Source organism: Sceloporus undulatus, chromosome 3 (genome assembly GCF_019175285.1).
Source record: "Sceloporus undulatus isolate JIND9_A2432 ecotype Alabama chromosome 3, SceUnd_v1.1, whole genome shotgun sequence".
NCBI lineage: Eukaryota > Metazoa > Chordata > Lepidosauria > Squamata > Phrynosomatidae > Sceloporus > Sceloporus undulatus.
The window spans coordinates 217,157,514-217,176,907 of record NC_056524.1 but is presented as its reverse complement, the minus strand read 5'-3'; the positions used below and the strand labels follow the sequence as shown (position 1 = coordinate 217,176,907).

At 39.7% G+C, this 19,394-nt stretch overlaps 1 protein-coding gene across 1 annotated transcript in view; it reads left to right on the top strand.

Moving 5' to 3' along the window:
* The window catches only part of INPP5D (inositol polyphosphate-5-phosphatase D), a 99,623-nt gene that overhangs the window by 11,045 nt on the left and 69,184 nt on the right, over window positions 1-19,394 (top strand). Inside the window, 3 exon segments of the mRNA XM_042460630.1 lie at window positions 1,424-1,487; window positions 16,866-16,910; window positions 16,912-17,014. Coding sequence (XP_042316564.1) covers window positions 1,424-1,487; window positions 16,866-16,910; window positions 16,912-17,014 — 212 coding nt within the window.

Genomic DNA, 19,394 nt, shown 5'->3' with positions numbered 1-19,394 from the left:
TTTAAACCACTATAAAATCAGAAAGAACAGGAACAAAATATGAGACTTTGCAACTGGTGTGCCCTTAGTCATGGAGAAAAGGACAGTGCACATGATCATAGGCACTTTCTTTTTATAAATTCATATACTGCAAGATGTAGCTCTTATCCTAAAAACAGATGGTGGGGGCTAAATCTTGATGGCTCCTGGAACAATTTCTGTCTCAGTTGGCATTTAATGGAAATATCAGGAAAATGTTTGCTTAAGCATCAGATTAAATGTTAGAAGAAAGAGAGACTGAGCCATCACTATGACTCCTTGTCTCTTTTTCTCTTCTATTGCTAACATCTAGTTAAATGTTTTCCCTGGCTCCAGTTCAGGTCACTAGCTGCCATCTGTGGCAGTCGGGAAACATTCAGTAGGATGACATCAGCATTGTGTAACTCTAGATGTTACCAGTACAAGAAAGAAACTCAACAGTGGTGCCACCATGTAGTTCATAATATTCAGTTAGTCCAGCCTTCCCACAATTGATGCTTGCTAGATGTTTCGGACTATGGCTTGAATCATATTGGTTAGTTCCATCTAAAATGGCTCCAATGAGTCACTTCTTGACTAGTGAATAAACAGACAGGAAAATCTTACTGATTCAGTGCGTCTAGTCTAGTGGAGATTAACAATAAGATTAGTTGACACTAACAACAGGATTCAGGTTACTAAATCCCATCAGCCTGGCTACTAGTATGTCCAATCTCTAAAATAAAGGGAATTTTAATTTAAAATATCTGGAAAGCACCATGTCATGGAAAGCTGAATTACATCCTTAGAACCAATATTTCTAGTATGTTGGGATCTGTGTCATTGCATTGGCTCTATTTAAATTTAAAACTCAGAAACAGCCCTTTGAAGTCACAAGATGGAACTGAATAATAAAAATATGAAAACATAATAAATTTGGGAATCTTTTAACCATCTTCTTGATGATATCATTTGTGACATGACATTTTCAAGTTTATTACTACAACCCCATGAGCCAGGAATGAGAAAAAGAAATAAAATATCAAGGCTCTAATTTTGGGAAATGTAAATAAAGTTTCTATTTTGATGAAGTGCAGTAGATGACATTGCATTAGAGAAGCCCCACAGGGGATACAAAGCCAACAAGATCATTGAGAATAACAAGATGGCTATAAATTAGAAAAACATGTGGGCAGAGAGGTGCTGGCAATACAGAACTGAAAACTGAAAGCACAGACCCTGAGAGCTGAGTCAGGCACTTTCTGAGATGAGAAGCCAGGACAACCAATACTGTACACGTTGTTCTTGCTTTTACCACAAGCATATATATGGTTGACGACATCTAAATGTTTCTGAGATGTATGTTTTCTTTCTGTAGAGGGAAAATTTCTTAACTGTTCTAACTACTCTCTCTGATGTTTTCCAGGTATCAGAACTGTGTTTATACCTACAGGATCCTACCTAATAAAGAAAATAAGCTAGTCATCCAGGTAAGCCCCAGATGAATGTTGCATATTGAACTCTACTTTTACCTTTTGACAGCTTACATAAAGACACCATGAAAAACAGAACAGGATATCAGCAAAATACATGACAATACTGTCACAGTTTATATTCTGCTGAGAGACAGACCAAGATATTTTGCTGCATAGTCTGAACAACTAGTTGGGCCTTTTTATACACAAAACCTCACTGGATTAGCAGTTGACCTTTCTGCAAGTCTGGTGAAGGAAAAGTATCTTCCTGAAATCAGTAGGTTAACTAAAGGGGTGCATAGAAAACTGAAATGCAAGGGCAGGGGCGGGGGGACAGAAAAAATTAAAAACACACCCCTTTCCCTACAAGGAGAAATGTTTAATATTTCCAGTAAGAAATTGGAAACTTTGAGCAATGAGGAAATTGCGAGAAATGAAGAAACTGCTGCATCCCCCCCTTTTTTTAGTAGAAATGCTTTTTAAGACTAAGTTTACTAATTTCAAATGCTAGATTGACTAATTTAAAATGCCACAAATTGCATACGTTTGTATGCAAAACTATCTACAGAATTAGAGAAGGTTAATTCCTGTGCATATTGTAGACATGTATAACATGTAGATCAAAGATGCATTTCTCACCTAATGGGTGTTGCCACTCTGTTTTGGTATTACTCTTAACTTTAAAGGAGCTATTCAAGGTGCTAAACCCTACCCTCCAAGTAGGTTCAGAACCATAGATAGCTCCTCTAAATTAATATTAAAACACAGAGTGGATTCACTTACCCAATGATATAGAAGCCAGTTAGATGTGATGAACTCTTACATCTTATATGGAGAAGGAAAGGACAGATCTCATGCCCAGGAGCCATCCAGCTCCCTGACCAATTCATACCCAGGGCTAGCCCCCAAAACTTTTTATTGCTTAAAGTGGAGCAGCAAGTTGTGTCTTCCCTTTGCCCAAGCCAAGTTTTGTAGCACCTGAATCCAGCCAAATTATTTGGTACGTGAGGCTAAAAATCCCACAAGCTCCCCCCCTCTCTCTGTAACAATAAAAATAACAGCAGTAACAAATTATAGCAATAGCAAGTACATTTCTATTCCACTTATTTATTTAGTTATTTATATCCTGCTCTTTTCCCAGGACTGGGACTCAGAGCAGCTTCACAGCATTAAAAAACAGTACAATTAAAAACATTGAAAAAACAGTAAACTAGCACTCCCTAAATGCTTTACAAAGTAGAAAGATCTACAACTTCGGTTGATATGCCAGCTGCACTCCTACCTGGACCGAAAGAACCTTGAAGCAATGGTACATGCACTGGTAACCTCTCGTATTGATTTCTGTAATGCGTTCTACATGGGTCTACCCTTGTGCCAAGTTCAGAAGCTTCAATTGGTCCAGAATAGGGCAGCCAGACTGGTCACTGGTACTTCCATGTCTGACCACATAACACCTGTATTACAATCACTTCACTAGCTGCTGATCAGCTTCCGGGCACAGTACAAGGTGTTGGTTATTACCTTTAAAGCCCTATATGGTTTGGGCCCGAGTTACTTGAGGGAATGCCTCTCCCTACATAATCCGCCCCGCACTCTCAGAACATCTGGGAAGAATCTATTGGAAACACAAATGACTAGATTGACTATGACTTCCCAAAGAACTTTTACTGTCACTACCCCTAAATTGTAGAATGGCCTGCTGGAAGGGATCCGTCTTATTACCATCTTGGATGCTTTTAAGAAGGCAGTCAAGATGGAGCTCTTCCAGAGGGCCTATCCATCCGACCCTATTTAGGATCCATCCTTTAATCCTTAATGATGATTCTGTGTAATTCTACTGTCATAAAATTGTTGTACTGTGATAAATTAGTTTTATTTGATATTATTATTGTTGAGATGATGTACTACAATGGTTTTTATTGACTGCACTGTATTTGTATGTTTTTATCAGATGGTAACCCCACCTCAATCTGCAGGGAAATATTAAAAAATTATTATTATTATTAATTATTGTAACACCTTTGAGACTAATTGAAAGAAAGAAGTTGGCAGCATGAGCTTCAGTCTACTTCCTCAGATGTATTTGGTGGTTTACAATGTGTAAGCCAATTACCCGCAACTAGCTGGGTCCTCATTTTACCAACCTATGAAAGGATAGAAGGCTGAGTGGACCCTGGAGCTTTGCAGGATCGATCTCACAACCTTGTGACCATGAGTGGCTGCAGTACCAACATTTAACCACTATGCCACCAGGGCTCCTTTAAGCTTGCTTAAATTAAGCTTGCTTCCCTTTCATAGCACTTGGATCTGTGTCCAGACTCTGTCTAATGGTAGGACTGGCCCTGGCCTTACTTTGCCATCCTGTACTGATTACATCGTATTGATTATATTGATTGTATTGATTACAGAAGCTGGCCAATCTTTTTAAAAAAATTACACATTCATACCAAAAAGGGAGATGAATGAATGAATGAATGAATGAATACATGTGAACTTGACAAATACAGGAAGTAATTTCAAATAAGGTACAACTCATCAAATAAGGAACACTTGGCAAACCTAAGTGCATCTGTCTTCTTGCCCCATTGGACCTAAAACTGGGATATGGTTGGCTTATTAATTTATTTAAATACAGTAGCTATCAAGCATTATTCACATGTACTTGGTTGATCTATCACAGTCTCTCAAATTGTATCTACAGCATTCCTAGCAAAGTGGGGCTTGGAGGGCTCAGACTTAGCATTCCTTCAGCACTTAATTGACTACAGGATTCCAGGATCATCTCTAGTTGTTCACAAACCATGACAGCTTTGAGCATCTGGTCACTTTTTTCCTGCTCCACCTCTGAGGCCAGGAGTCTGTGTAACAGGAAACTGATGACACACACTGAGTGCGTAGTTCAAAAGCAGCCCCAGCAAAGCATGACTCATTGCTCACCAGATGAAGCTCAAACTGTGCTTACTTATGTATTCTTATCATAGTAGAATCTATCAGTTTGCTGAAGTGTTGCTAAGAGTAGATAAATATGATTTTTAGGGGGTTCACTTTGTGCTTGTTGCAGCAAAAAAACAACAACACAAAAAACCAAAGAGTCTTGTAGATCTTTAAATAATGTTATTATGGCATAGTTCTTCATAGACAACAGCAAGCTGTTGTGTTACTTCAGTCGTCAAATATTGTATACTTGCTTGAATGGGTGAGTTGATAGAGGTTTGCAGTTCATGGAATTGGCTGGAACTGAAATTCAGAAAATAGAAAAAAAGAGTAATAATTACCTTAATAATAGCCATTACAAAACTGTAGCTGGCTGGTAACATAGGTACACTTGTATAGATGAGTTAACTTAACACAAATGTGGCAGATTAAACCTCTGGTCCTCTATTTTGTCTCCTGGATTCCCTAAAGAAATCAAACAGATAAGACATATAGTATGAGTTTAGTTAGAAGCAGATTTCAGTGCAATAAAGAAGAATAACTTACACATACTAGTTTAATTATCACAGAATCATAGAGTTGGGAGAGACCACAAGGGCCATCTAGTTTAACTCCCTGCCAGTCAAAGCACCCCGGACAGATGGCCATCCAGCCTCTCAGGGACATAGCCGGGGGGGGTGTCTTGGGGTCCGGACCCCCCCTTCCGTTAGAAAAATGAATGGTGCGTGCTGCTGTGCCGCCACACCCAAGCCCCAATAGAATGGTGGCACTTAGTCTGGACCCCCCCTTCCTAAAATCCTGGCTACGTCCCTGAGCCTCTGTTTAAAAATTTCCAAAGTGTTCCACTGTCAAACAGCTCTTACCATCAGGAAATTCTTTCCTAATGTTAAGGTAGAATCTCTTTTCCTGTAGTTTGAATCCATTGCTTCTTTTCCTGCTCTCTGGAGCAGCAGAAAACAAACTTGCTCCATCCTCAATATGACATCATTTGAAATATTTAAATATGTCACCCCTTAATCTTCTCTTCTTCAGGCTAAACATAACCAGCTCTCTAAAGGCATGGTTTCCAGACTTTTCACCATTTTGGTTGATCTCCCCTGGATGTATATGCTCATTTTATTATAAAGCTTAGGCAAAGTAGGTGCAGATGAAACTCTTCAAGCATTTAAAGGAAAAGAGAAGCAAAAGTAAGAGATGACAGAAACAGGGTCAGAATCCTGAACACAACTGTTCAGTAACTTGTGCACAGCACAAAGAGAACTACTGTAGCAATCAATGCAGGGAAATAAAAGACCACCACAAAAAAGGTAGAACAAGATCAAAGGAAAGTTTAAACCAATGAAGGGGATGATCTATGACCAGCAGGGGAACACACTGCATGATCAAGAAGAAATAAAAATCTGATGGAAAAAGCACACTGAAGAACTATATAAAAGAGAAAGAAGGATGACAGATTCATTCAAGGAGGAACCATTTGAAGATGAACCTACAATTTTTGAAAGTGATGCGGAAGCTGCACTCAGAGCATTTGGGAGAAATAAATCACCAGGAACAGATGGCATACTAATAGAGCTGTTCCAAGCAACAGAGACAGAATTCTCCTAAAATCTGTCAACAAATATGAATAACAAAACAGTGGCTCACAGATTGGAAACACTCAATACACATTCCAAAGGGGACACCAAGGATTGCAGTAAGCACCAGAACACTGCATTAATCTCCCCAACAAGCAAAGTGAGGCTCAAAATTCTACAACAAATACTTTTACCATATGTGGCATGAGAAACGTCAGAGATCAAGCTAGGCTCAGAAGATGAAGAGGTACTAGGGATCATTTTGCAAACATAGGTTGGATAATGGAATTTTCATTGGACCAAGGAATTTCAGAAGAAAAGCAGTCTGTACTTTATAGATTATAGCAAAGCCTTTGACTGTGTAGATCATGAAAAACTGTGATTGTTTTTTTTTTTAAATGGGTGCATCACAAAATTTGATTATCCTAATGCATAACTTGTACTCAGCATGGGAGACCACTGTTAGGCCAGTATGTGGAGGGACAGTATATGGAGAGACAGTATATGGAGTGGTTTCCAATTGGCAGAGGATCACACAAGCCTACATTTTATCACCCTATTTGTTTAACTTGTATGCTGAACGTATCATGTGCAAAACTGGATTAGACTCCTAGGAAGGAAGTGTGAAAATTGGTGGAAAGAACACCAACAATTTAAGATACGCAGGTGACACTATACTATTCACAGAAAACAGCAAAACCTTGGAACAACTACAGAAGAAAATCAAAGAAGAAAGTGCAAACGCAGGTTTACAGTTGAACATTAAGAAAACAAAACCAATGACCTCAGATTATTTGCATTACTTTAATTTAGGCAATGAAGACATAGAAATAGTCAAAGATTTCCTTTACCTTGGAATCTTTAATCTGCAGTAAAATAAATCAGAAGATATGTATATATAACTTTTTAATGATACTACAAATCCTTTTAGTTGTCTGTGTTTCATTGCTGGCTCTTTGTTTTATCTGGGTTTTTTTTTCATTTGTTGGTAGTTGTTCTTGTTTGTAATGGTAGGTTTTGTGTGTGTGTGTGTGTGTGTGTGTGTGTTTAACATTGTACGTGACCTTGAGCCATCCAGCCAAAGAAAACCTAGAATGACTGAATGATCCAAATCATCTTGGCATAATAACCCCTCGATTTTGATTGTGTAACTGAGTGGAAGTTACTTTTAACAAATTGAATTATAGTTATTTTACTGCATGGAAACCTTTTCATGACTGTTACTTTTCTAGCATTAAGGAGCCAAGATGAACAGTGTGAATTAAAACTGCTTTTCAAACAACAAGATTATGCAAAGGAATGCAAAGGGTGGTGGTACTTGCCTTTATGCCAAAAGTTGTTACAAGAGGAAGTACTGTAAGCGTTATAATTAATTAATTCCTCCCAAAGTACTGTAAATGCACTGTGCATTTATTGTAATACATATGGTGGTACATTTAAAAAAAACCCTCTACACATTGATTTCTCTGTTATTCAATATATTCGTACAACTATTTTAGGTTACAATCCAACATACACATCCCTGAGAGTAAATCTGTTTGAGAGCAGTGGGCTTATTTCTGAGCAGACATGATTGACACTGCTTGGGCACACAGAAGTACTTTAAAGAATTTAGTTTCAAATTTTAGGTTCCAGCCACAGGGATTCAGGCAGGTAACCCAGGGCAACTTGCAGATTTTCATGTACAAGCAGATGATGTTATTTAGAAAGCTAATACACCAGTCTTGCATTTTAAAAGCAAATATCTTTGTGGATGATTCCCCCTAACATATGAATGACATGCAAACAATAAACAATGGCTACATCTAGCTATCAAGAAGCTCCTCCTTGGAAGTCCCAAATGTCAAACAATTTTTCAGATTAAAAAAAAAGATTCTGGAAATGGAAACAGCAATAGAGGGTCATGGAAAAAACTGTTAATAACAGATAGTTTTTTTGAAGAGATGTTAATAAAGATCACCGACTCACTAGACAGAGTTGTAATTCCACTTCAGTTCCATCACTAGTGGTAACAATGTGGTAATCTCCCTAAAGATTGCTAATGCTCAAGGATGGTGGGGTGTTTCCCAATGAAACTCTCCCTGCCCCAATGCTCCTTTGTAATGGAATCAAATGTTGTGTTTAGGTTGGCCTTCTCATTGGATCCCGTTACGGGAGAAAGGTGGGATATAAATCCTTGAAATAAAAAAACCAACAAATTGTCAGATGGAGGAGGTACAACAATCTCTGAAAGTATCAACTCTACATTTAAAAAAAAAGCAACTAGATGTCAGGAAGGTTTCTAATATTACCTTTTTCCCTTTAGAAAGGTAGTTTTCTATTGCCATTTATACCACTACAGTGGTGCAGTCCAGACTCCAGAAAGAGGTTTACTTCATGGGTTGTTTTGTAAAAACTGGCTTTCTTTGTATGACAAGAACATCAGACTTCCACACATTGCATTTCAGGAACGTTGAAATCTGAATACAAGTAATGAGCACAGTTTGCTGTCAGCTTCTCCAGGATAGATCACACTCCCCCTGTCATCCTCGTTCTACTTTCCTTTCCACTGCAGATTTAAATTAAAAATAGTCTAAACGTATGGTTGGTTTGTATTTTGGGAAACAGCTCGTTTTTCTTAGCAGCAAGTCCCATCTAAGGTCACATTACTGTGATACACTTTTCAAACTGCTTAGCATAATGTTAAGTTTATGGGATTTGGATAGAACAAAGTTATAAAGTCTGTTTAAAATGCCATGGTTTATTTCTTTGATACTTGTTCTAAATTCTTCAGGAGAATGAAAACATACAGTACAGTGAATTTTGGTGAATTCTTAAAGTATGCTAAAGAAGAGAGCAATTATTGGATATTTCACAAATGCTGCTTTGCTGGCAGAGAACTGACATTTGTGAGCCATCAGAGGTCCTCTTCCCAGCTCCTCCATTGCAATTGAAAGATTCACCATTGGATTCCACCAGTTCTATTCCCTTAATGGCGGAGGCCAAAATGAAGCACATTAGGAGAGGCTGTTGGTCAGGAGGTTCACAAATTTCCATGTTCCCTCAAAACTCCCTGAAACAGGCACTTGTAGCTGGCATAATTGTTTTCCTCCCATTGTGATCCATGGGAGGGAAGATAAAAAGATGAAACAAGAAGAAAAATAAAATGGAAGAAAACAGACACTCATCATTTCTGGACAATCCTATGTGGTCCAGCTTTGGATGTGAGGTTGCTGTGTTGCAGAATCTCCCACCACTGTCCTAGGATCTCTTTCCTAAACTGTGACCCATACACAAAAGGATGCATTGGCATTAGTTCTAATTATTTGGATAAGCATGTTTAGATTTACTGCATCTGTAAAGTATTCCAAGTTAATTATTTTTTTAAAAATTGTCTTCAACAAGGGCCCTGACTAATATTGTGCCATAAACTAATCTTATCTAGTTCAAAATCCTCAGTTCTCAATTTGCAGTTCTTCTTGAAGAGAGGTCACTCTGAGTAGTTGGCATACATATATGTGTAATCAAATTCTCTGTAAGGATAAGAGAAAAGATTTTGCAATATAATAAATTTGATACTGCCCCAATTCCACCTTCCATTTTTCAGGGTTAAATTAGATCGTAGATTTTTTATTTTATTTTTTATTTATGGGAGAGGTTCTCCATAAGGTGGTGAAAGACATCTATTTATCATAGCATGTGATTTTCTTCACTTACATATCTTGCATTCAGTGTGCTTTGTTTCATGATTCCTCATTAGTAACTAAAGACAGGCTTAATTTGCAAGTCTGATTACTGAAGAAATCTTGCTGTGGAAGGGGAAATGAGTTAATTGTAGAAAATGTGCATTGCTTTAAAGTCTAGTTTGACCTCAGATGGTGCAGTTCAGGCACAAATCTGTTGCTTGTTAGATGTGCAAGAAATGTAAATATTTTAAAAACATACTAAATAATTCAGTTTCAAAAGTTTCAAACTTTTGAAAACTGTTTTAAACAGTTTACAACTATACAGGTATATCACTCTGGATGAAATCAGAACGATCCAAAGGCTTTAATGAAAAGCCACGTTTTAACTTTGTGCTGAAATGAAGCCCATGCCAGCTCCAATCAGGCCTACAAGGGGAAGGCATTCCACAACAAGAGTGCCAGAGCTGAGAAAGCCCTCTCCCTTGTAGCCATACAATATAAGGTGAGACACAGGAGATTATCACACCAGGGCCAATTCAGCAATAATCGTAATAGTGAAAGCAAACACAACAGTAGTGCTATAGCACTCATTATTTACACACAGTCATGCAATTGCGTGATTGTGACACAAATGCCAAATAAGATCAAGATCGCATTCTTCATATATCCATGAATGAATCATTAGTACATTGGAATTGATTATTTCATGCATGTGCCATTTCGCTGCTACTGCGCATATCAGCAAATCATGTTTCTGTCCCACATGGAATAAAATAAAATAAAATAAAATATATTACTTAACCACATTTTTTTAATCCAGTGTAAATAAAATTGTGCCCCATATCTCAATAGAAGACAGAAATCCACTGCAAAACTGATTCTGGCAATGAGAGCGGATTGCCTCCACTGAAATGCAGTCTGGGGAAATGTCCCTGGTTGCTTCCCTGATAGTGCAAATGAAGCACAATTAACATTCGCACTCTCGCAATTGCACTTCATTCGCACTATTGAGAAGCCATTCACAGGACTTCCCAGTGAATGGTTTGTTGCCCTGTTCTTCACAGGAGAAGTACTGGATGAGCATGGCGTTATCTGAAAATCTGTAGCACAGTTATGCTATTATTATTATTATTATTATTATTATTATTATTATTATTATTATTATTTACTTATAAAGCACTGTAAATTTACACAATTATGCCAGGATTATGCCTTTTACTCCCAGTTTTTTTTCCCTGTCTGAAAATTGCCACAGAGAAGAGCCCTCAGTTCTAGTCCCTCAGACTGGCATGTACAGGGAGGTGCACACCTTGAAAAGAACCACTGTGCATTATTCCAGTTAGCAATCTAGCTGCTACATTTTGTGCTGATTACTGCTTCCAAGTTACCTTAAAGGGCAATACAATGCATGCAGCAATTGAAGGGTTTACCAGTGCATGAAATGCTGTGGCCAGGTTATCCCAACCCAGCAAAGACCATAGCTGGTGGACCAGTTGAAGCAAGAGCCATGCACAGAGTCCATTTGGGCGTTGTGTGACAGTGATGGCTCTAAAGATACTCCCAAACTTGCTCTTTCAGGAGAAATAACACCACCATCCAAGACAAGTTGCTTGCCTGCTTCCCAGACCCAAGAAGCCCAGTCTACAGAGTCTTTATCTTATCTTGATGCAAATTGATTAGCCTTTATCCAACTGATTACAGCCTCCAGGCACTAGTCCATTATCTGCACTGCCCCAGCAGGGTCCAGCGACAATGTGAAGTAGAGGTGAGCGTGATCAGCATACTGCCTCCTACTGTCACCCCACAGAGCCAACCCAGATCAATTATATCAATAGCAACTGAGCTATCCACTGGGAAATCCTTTTGTCTTTCATCCAGAGCAGTGCAAGATGTACTAAGGTGGTATACTGATGCTGGACATTTTTTCTTTTTTCTTTTTTTTAAAAAGATAGTGATCAGTGGTTCTATTCCTGGATCCCTTACATCAAAATGATTGATCAACCTGCCCCAGCACAGCATCCTTCAGATGCACTGGACTACAGTTCCCATCACTCAACATTAGCAGACCAATGGAAATTGTGATTAGGGAAGTTGGGAGTGAAGGAAGGAAAGTCAGCACATCTGATGGAAACCAGTTTATGAAAGGCTTCAAACAGTTTTTAGATTAAGAAACAATAATAAAGTTCATAGTCCTACAGGAGCTGTCAAATGGGGAGTCTGAATGTCTACTATTGGAACCATCTTGGTTAGACTGAAGTAACTGTGTTATCCTTGGAGTTTAGTGGAATCTCCTTCCTTGGAGGTCTTTAAACAGAGGCTGGATGGCCATCTGTCAGGGATGCTTTGATTGAGAGTTCCTGCATGGGAGGGGGTTGGACTGGATGGCCCTTGTAGTCTCTTCCAACTCTATGATTCTATGATTCTAATTTCTACACTATTCTACAAATTTAGCTAGTGTAATTAACTTATTTGGACTAATGTTTCTACCGTGGTCATGCAGTTAACAAGACGGCATTCTCTTATGGCACTGTTTGGTTTAAAAAAAAAAACTACTAAAGATAGTAACTGTCCTGGAGCATCTAACTTGCTTTTTTGTGGTTATACATTTCTCACTTCTGCTTGCTTTGCTTGTTTCCATTTCTGTTCCCCATTTTAGAAAGGAAAAGAAACCCAGATCAGTATGTATTACTAACTTTAAAAAATAATAATCTCTGGCTGGGTTTTGTCATACTGCCACGAAGATTCATTGTGGACCTGTTTTTAAATTTGATATTAGCAGACCTTTAAATTACTTTTACTGGGTCTGTGTGCACAAAATGTTATGAGTGTTTTATTGTTTTCTGTCACAGTCAAAGTATACAAGAAGGACAGCTCTTCAAGGCAGTTATGCTGGGAGTGGCTGATACAGAGGATATAGAAGAACATTTTCCCTAATCTGTTGTCCTCCAGATGCATTGGATTACAGCTTTCACCATCCTAATGCTAACTGAACACTATGGGAGTTGCAGTCCAAAACATCTGGAGGACATGAAGTTGAGAGAGGTAGTTCTAGAACAGGAACATTATCATGTGTTTTTAAAAATTTGCTAGTTTTAAAAGATCCATTATTAAAGCCATGGGTTTAATCCAAAATTCCCTTCGTCCAAAAGAGCTTCCTCCCAGAGGAGGAGGAGTGTCACTTCCTCCCAGAGAAGTAGTAATAGCAGAGTCCTTTCTTCTTTCATGAAGTGGTGGTGGTGATATTGTATAATTATTTATTTCATTAGTTACCCTGAAGCAAATTGTTCTTAGGGCAATGTATAGTAAAATACAAACACATAAAATCAGAACAAAAGAGCAGCACAGTAGACACATTAAATTTAGTGTAACAAACACTTTAAACCATCAGTGACAAAAACATCCAGCACCAAGAAAATCAGAACATTAAAGTCTTGTTAACATCACTTTAAACAATAGTTTGGACAATAGTTTAAAGTTGCAAAAATATGCAGGTTTATTATCCTGTGAGAATAAAAAGGTATTTGACAAGTAATAGAAAGAGAGTAGGCTTCAGGACAGAGACTATTACAAGTTACTTTTACAGTAATTTGTTGCACTGAAATTTCCAAGGTCCAAAGAATGTAATCACTCTCTGACATGGTTACATTTTGGAATCAAATACTGTACTTACTTTCCTGTTTCTAAACTGTAACTACAATAGTTACTTTTGGTTACCTCTGAAAAAATCTTAATGCTACAAACTACTGTAATAGTCCCACAATATTCTGCGCTGGTCAGACCTCATCTGGAGTACTGCATTAAGTTCTGGACACTTCATTTTAAAGATAAAGTCAAGTTGGAGTAGGCTTGGAGAAGATCAAGAATATACCATATATACTCATCTATAAGTCTAAAAAATTGTGCCCAAAAATTGACCCCAAAATCTCAGGTCAATTTATTTACAGGTCACTATGGAAATGAGACAGGAGCTTTTTCATATTTCCCCATGCCATTTGGAGAGGAGTTTATTTCTCTTTGAAGCCAAGCAGAAAGAGTTCTGGGTGACTGATTGATATTGATGTCTGGCTGAAATGAAAGCTGAAACGATGAAGCAAAAAGCCTCAGTGAGAGTCTCTCTTGCCATACACACACATACGTACACTGAAGGAGCCTCCAAGTTTTATCCTTGACCTATCCATGGGTTATGGCAAAATCTATAATTTTGGCCCCAAAACCTGACCTCAATTTATACATGAGGTTGACTTATAGTTCAGTATATAGAAGGAAAAGCTGAAGAAGTTGGGATTGTTCAACTTGGTAAAGAGATGACTGAGGGGTGACATGATTGCACTCCTTAAGTTTCTCAAGGGCTGCCACAGGAAGAAGGGGGCTGTTTTGTTCTCTGCTGCCCTAGAGCATAGAACCAAACCTAATGGTTTTAAGTTACAGGAGGGTAGATTTCAATTGAACATTAGAATGAAACTCTTGGTGGTAAGAGCTGTTTAATAATGGCACCTAGAGAAATGCCTAGAGAGGTGGTAGGGTCATCTTCTCTAGACATTTTCAAACAGAGGCTGGATAGCTACCTTCTGGGGGTACTTTAGCTGGAGAATCCCCAGGAGACCCGTCCAAACTCTGTGATTCTATGGTCTGTGGTACAAAGGACACTCCTGTGCATTGCGTTGTTATCTCTGCACCCATCACAAAGCATAAGTCAATATGAGATGCAGCACAAACTCTCATTTGAACTATATGACATTCTTAATCCACTATTTAGCAAGGCCACTTCTTCCCCCCCAAAAAAGTTATGCAAGTGACTAAAAAGTTACAGAGCTGCATTTTGGAAGAGGTGAAGTTATCCCTTAAGTTATAATTGTAAGTTATCCCTTAAGTTATCATTAACCAGTACTTGAGATTTTGGGGAACAGTCCTTTATTTTTTCCCCAATATTTCTAAGTCTAACTTTTTATTGTTCTTCATCTTAGGAGATAATATAAGATATATAAGAACTGAACTCCTTTGAGAAAATATTGTTCAGTTAAAATCCTCAAAGGAAATGTTATCAAAAGTTTATATATTATTGTCGAGGAATAATTTAAATGCAAAAGGGTGGAAACTAGAATTGGAGTAATGATTATGCACTGGAAATGTCAGAAGAAATATGAGCTCTTTCCACATATGAAAACAGATACTCTGTTTCTACAAATCAGAAGTAAAATCATTCTTAGGTTTCATACAGATGGGATCTCTGGGATCTCATCTTTACATAATTAAATAAACTGAATAGAATAAAAGCAAAGCTGGAGAGGTATGAGTCCAAATTTATGTTTTATTCCTGTGATGTATATGTATGAGGATTAAAGACTATTGGTTTGAAATAGATGAAATTAAGAACTTGTTTTCATATGTGTCAGCTATCTTTATCTCTGGTCATTTTTTCTGTTAGTTTAAATTAGGGGTAGGCAACCTTTTTGAGCGGGGCCGCGGTTGGTGTCCCTCAGACAACTGGGGGGGCCGAAGACGGGGGTGGAGCTTCCACCCCAGGGGGTGGGCCTTGTGCCATGGGTGGAGCTTCCACCCCCTGGGGGGCGGAGCTTCCACCCCAGGGGCCAGGCCACCCTCTTTTCCCGGCCCCTGACGGGGCCCCAGGCCCTGTCAGAGGCTAGGAAGAGGCCGGCGGGGACCGCAGCACTGGAAGCCTCCCCGTCTTTGCTGGCCCAGACGCCAGGGGCTCACTGCCACCGTCAGAGCCTCCTGGAGGGCCCCTGCGACGGCAACTACTGGCCTCCCAAGGGCCCGCTGCCGTCGCTGGAAGCCCTCCGTGGAGGACCCAACGAAGGCAACGGGCCTCTGGGAGGACCGCTGCCGTCGCAGGAGCCCTCCTGGAGGGCCCAAGGGACAGCAACTGGCCTCCCAGGGGCCCCCTGCCGCACCGGGAGCCCTCCTGGAAGCCCCAGCGAAGGCAACGGGCCTCCCAGGGGCCCGCTGCTGCCACGGAGCCCTCCTGGAGGACCCCAGCGAAGGCAACGGGCCTCTGGGAGGCCTGCTGCATTGCAGGAGCCTCCTGGAGGGCCCCAGCGAAGGCAACGAGCCTCCCAGGGGCCCGCTGCCGCCGTCGGAGCCCTCCTGGAGGGCCCAAGGGACAGCAATGGGCCTCTGGGAGGCCCGCTGGCCGTCGCAGGAGCCCTCCTGAGGGACCCAGCGATGGCAACGGGCCTCCCAGGGGCTCGCTGCCGCCGCAATCAGAGCCCTCCTGGAGGGCCCCAGCGACGGCAACGGGCCCTCCCAGAGGCCCGGTGCGGTTCCGGAGCCCCGTTTCAAGGGTCCGGAGCCGCAGAGGGCTCTTAATGGGCGCCGCCATTTTGCCCTTCAAAAGGCGGGGAAATCTCACGCGACCTTTTTGGTCGCGTGAGACTTTCACCGCCATTTGAAGGACAAAAATGGCGGTTGAAGCCGCCGAAATCGGCGGCGATTTCAGCGGCAGGGGGACCGGGGGCTGGCGGAAAGGCGCCGCGGGCCGGATCCAGCCCACGGGCCAGAGGGTTACCGACCCCTGGTTTAAATAATAGTGCAGGGAGGGAACATGAGGAAATTGTTAGTAATTTAATCATAAGTACGATAACTGGAGCAGTTTTCATATTACAAGTAACCATATATGCGTCGGTAAAAGTCGAGAAGTGTAGGTCAAAAATTGACCCCAAAAACCTGGGTCGACTTATACAGTCGCTCAATATGGGCACTTGATTTTTCTCTCTCTCATCCAGGCTGCCTCCGCAGGAGAAAGATCTCCTTTTTCCCTTATTTAAAGCATGGGCAAGTGTGAAGGAAAATGTATTTATCCTTTGAGAAGTTAAAATTTTGCAGGTTTTTCTATGTATTTGTTTTTGACCCTAGGAGTACGGGTCTTTCTTTGCATTCAATAGGATTTACTCTCACAAAAGTGGATTTCAGCCATGACTTTGTTCTCTGTGACTGAAGGAGGTTCTTTCTATATGCCAAGTGAAAATGTGTAATTACAACAGTAACTTAAGCAGACATACTAAGTGAATAAGTATACACACATAGGCTTAAGTTGTGGTGAGAGACACAGCCCAAAAGTAATATCAGCATCTTACCAATAATGATGAAAAAATGGACTGTCCTGCTGAGTTTTCTCATATGTGTTGCCTACATGAATGTTCCATATTTGGCCATTATCTAACACCACAATTTAATTTCAGTACTTGTTATGGTGTTTTCAGGCATCTGAGGGTGTTCCAGTCAGTACTTCAACAACCTGGGATGAACGTGATTGAGTTTTACAAGAAAGAAAATATGGGGCTAGTCCGGAGCCTAAATATCCAGTTCCACGGAAAGAGAGGAGGCAAACAGTGAGCTGAAGAGGATATGGGTAAGAAATTTCAAAACACAGAAAGAATCTGCTGTTCCTAATCAGTCCTTAGGTTACTAGTGCGGGTAATCAAAGTTTTCTGAACCTGACCAGAAACAATTGAAAAAGAAAATGTAGATACTTAGCATTTCCTCAGCATACCATTTTGGAAAGACTGTTGTTCACATGTCTAAGCCCAGCCTGCACAATGTAGATCCACCAAGTGATGTATGGTGACACAGCCTGAAAGTTACATCTCACCTATAGAGTAGTAAGTAATTATGCCTAAATCCAACATTAGAGATGAGCGAGAGGGAATTTTCAGGAAAACCAATACAGGGGTACCCCGGGATACGAATGCGCCGCCTTAACGAAATTTTCCGGGTTACGAAAAAATCCAAGAAAAAAACTGTTCGGGTTACGAAGTGTTATTTCGGTTACAAAAAAATTTGTTTGTGGTCCTTTCGGCGCTTTTTTCGCCCACGAAATCGCGGCTTTCGCTATTAGCGCCTATGGCTTTTCTTTTTCGGCTTACGAAGGATTTCGGGTGTATGAACGCGGCGGCGAACGAATTAAATGTAACCCGGGGTACCACTGTAGTTCCCATTTTCCCCCAAAACTTTTTTCCCGGAAACAATTGCAAAACACTGGATAGTGGAATATTGGCCAGTATTCTGCACCAGCTATTTAGTTTATAATTAACTAAGTAATCTCTCCTGGTCCGGGCCCTCAAATCCTACTGAAATGTCATTCATCCATGTTCTGATCATTGGCAAAATTGACCTCCTTCTTCCCAGGCAGCTGGTAAAGTAGGTTGGGGGAAAGTTATAATTGTGGCAACAGAATCACAATCATGACTACGTACTCTTTGTGAATATGGAACAGCTACCTAGATTTAATTATCCACAGCTTTCCATATTCACGTTCGCTATTTAGTCACAATTGTGACACTATTGCCACTATCATAACCCATTCCCCAACCTACTTCACTGGGCATCAGTTGCATTCTGCTGACAACTGGCATCACATTCAAGTGAATGATATTTCTGACTGGTTTGAGGGGGGTTGGTCCAGGAAAGGTTACTTTGTTTGCTTATACAGAACACTGACCATTTTCTTTTAGAATGATGAACATAATGTTTTCAAAAAGGTTATCACTTATATATCCTTCAAGATTATTTCCACGAATATGTAAGAAGACTTTTGTGTAGGAAGAAGACTTTTCATTACAATTCTCAGTAGTATTCATGTGAATGAATATGTCATGCCTGCTTGACATTATAGCAAACTAGGGGAAACAAACTAATATTCCTTTTTATTATTAATATTGATAGTTGCATCTTCTTCTTCTTTATACCCTGCTCCTTATAAACCAAAGAGGTTCCTTATAGTTCAGATGTTCCTTACAGTTCAAGACAATGTACCAGAGGCATAGCTATGGAAGGGGGATTGAGGGCATTGCACTCCATAAGAATTCTTCCCTCCCCGTGAAATTTCCATTCAGTTCCAAATTTATAGCATTGCAGTGAGTGAGAAATTAAAAACTGTCTCTTAGATAAGCTGTGCTCTCATTCCCTTGATAAATCTGCCTGCTCCTTTTCTGAGATTTTAAGAGAGTACAAGCTAGAAATTTGGAAACTGAAGGAAAGTTTCATTGGGGTGGTAGAATTCTTAGGGGTGTAAAATCCTCACCCACCCTCCTCAGTAGCTACACCCTGCTGTGTAGCTCCACTGTAACAAAAAAAAAATGTAAACAAGTAAACTTAATTTGTAATAATTGTCCAAATAAACTGTTCCTGTAATGCACCATACATAACAATTTTGTGTGAAATCAAATGATATACATTTTTGTGTTCCTGAAAATAACATTTTATATTCCTAAAAATAACAACATGATTTATAGTCTGTAAAGGGGCATAATCTCCATTTTTTTCAGTGTTTCTGAAAATTTCCACTTGTTCTCCTTTCGTCCAAAAACGAATCCCTAGAAAGAAGTTAGCGGTTTTCCTCCGTGGCTTCAAAATTTCTGGCAATTTTATATCTCTACAAATGCTAACCCAAATTACAGTAGATTAAATAAACCAATAGGATCTACATAAATTTTGATTCAGTGCCAGTCATGGGACTAGCAATTGGATGTAACCCTAAGTCATTCAAAAAGTATGGGGTACTCTGACACTCAGCGTCCTCCTGGCCTTGTAAATAATAATAAATAAAAACTTTATTTATATATCGTTTTTCCAACAAGATCAAAGCGGTTCACAGATTCAGTTAAATATACATGTATCACATCATATCATAATATAATCATACCATAATATAATTACAATTACTAATACAAATCCAGTAAAAAAACATTAAAAACAGCATATAAACAGTCATAAATTCTATCACTCATAGT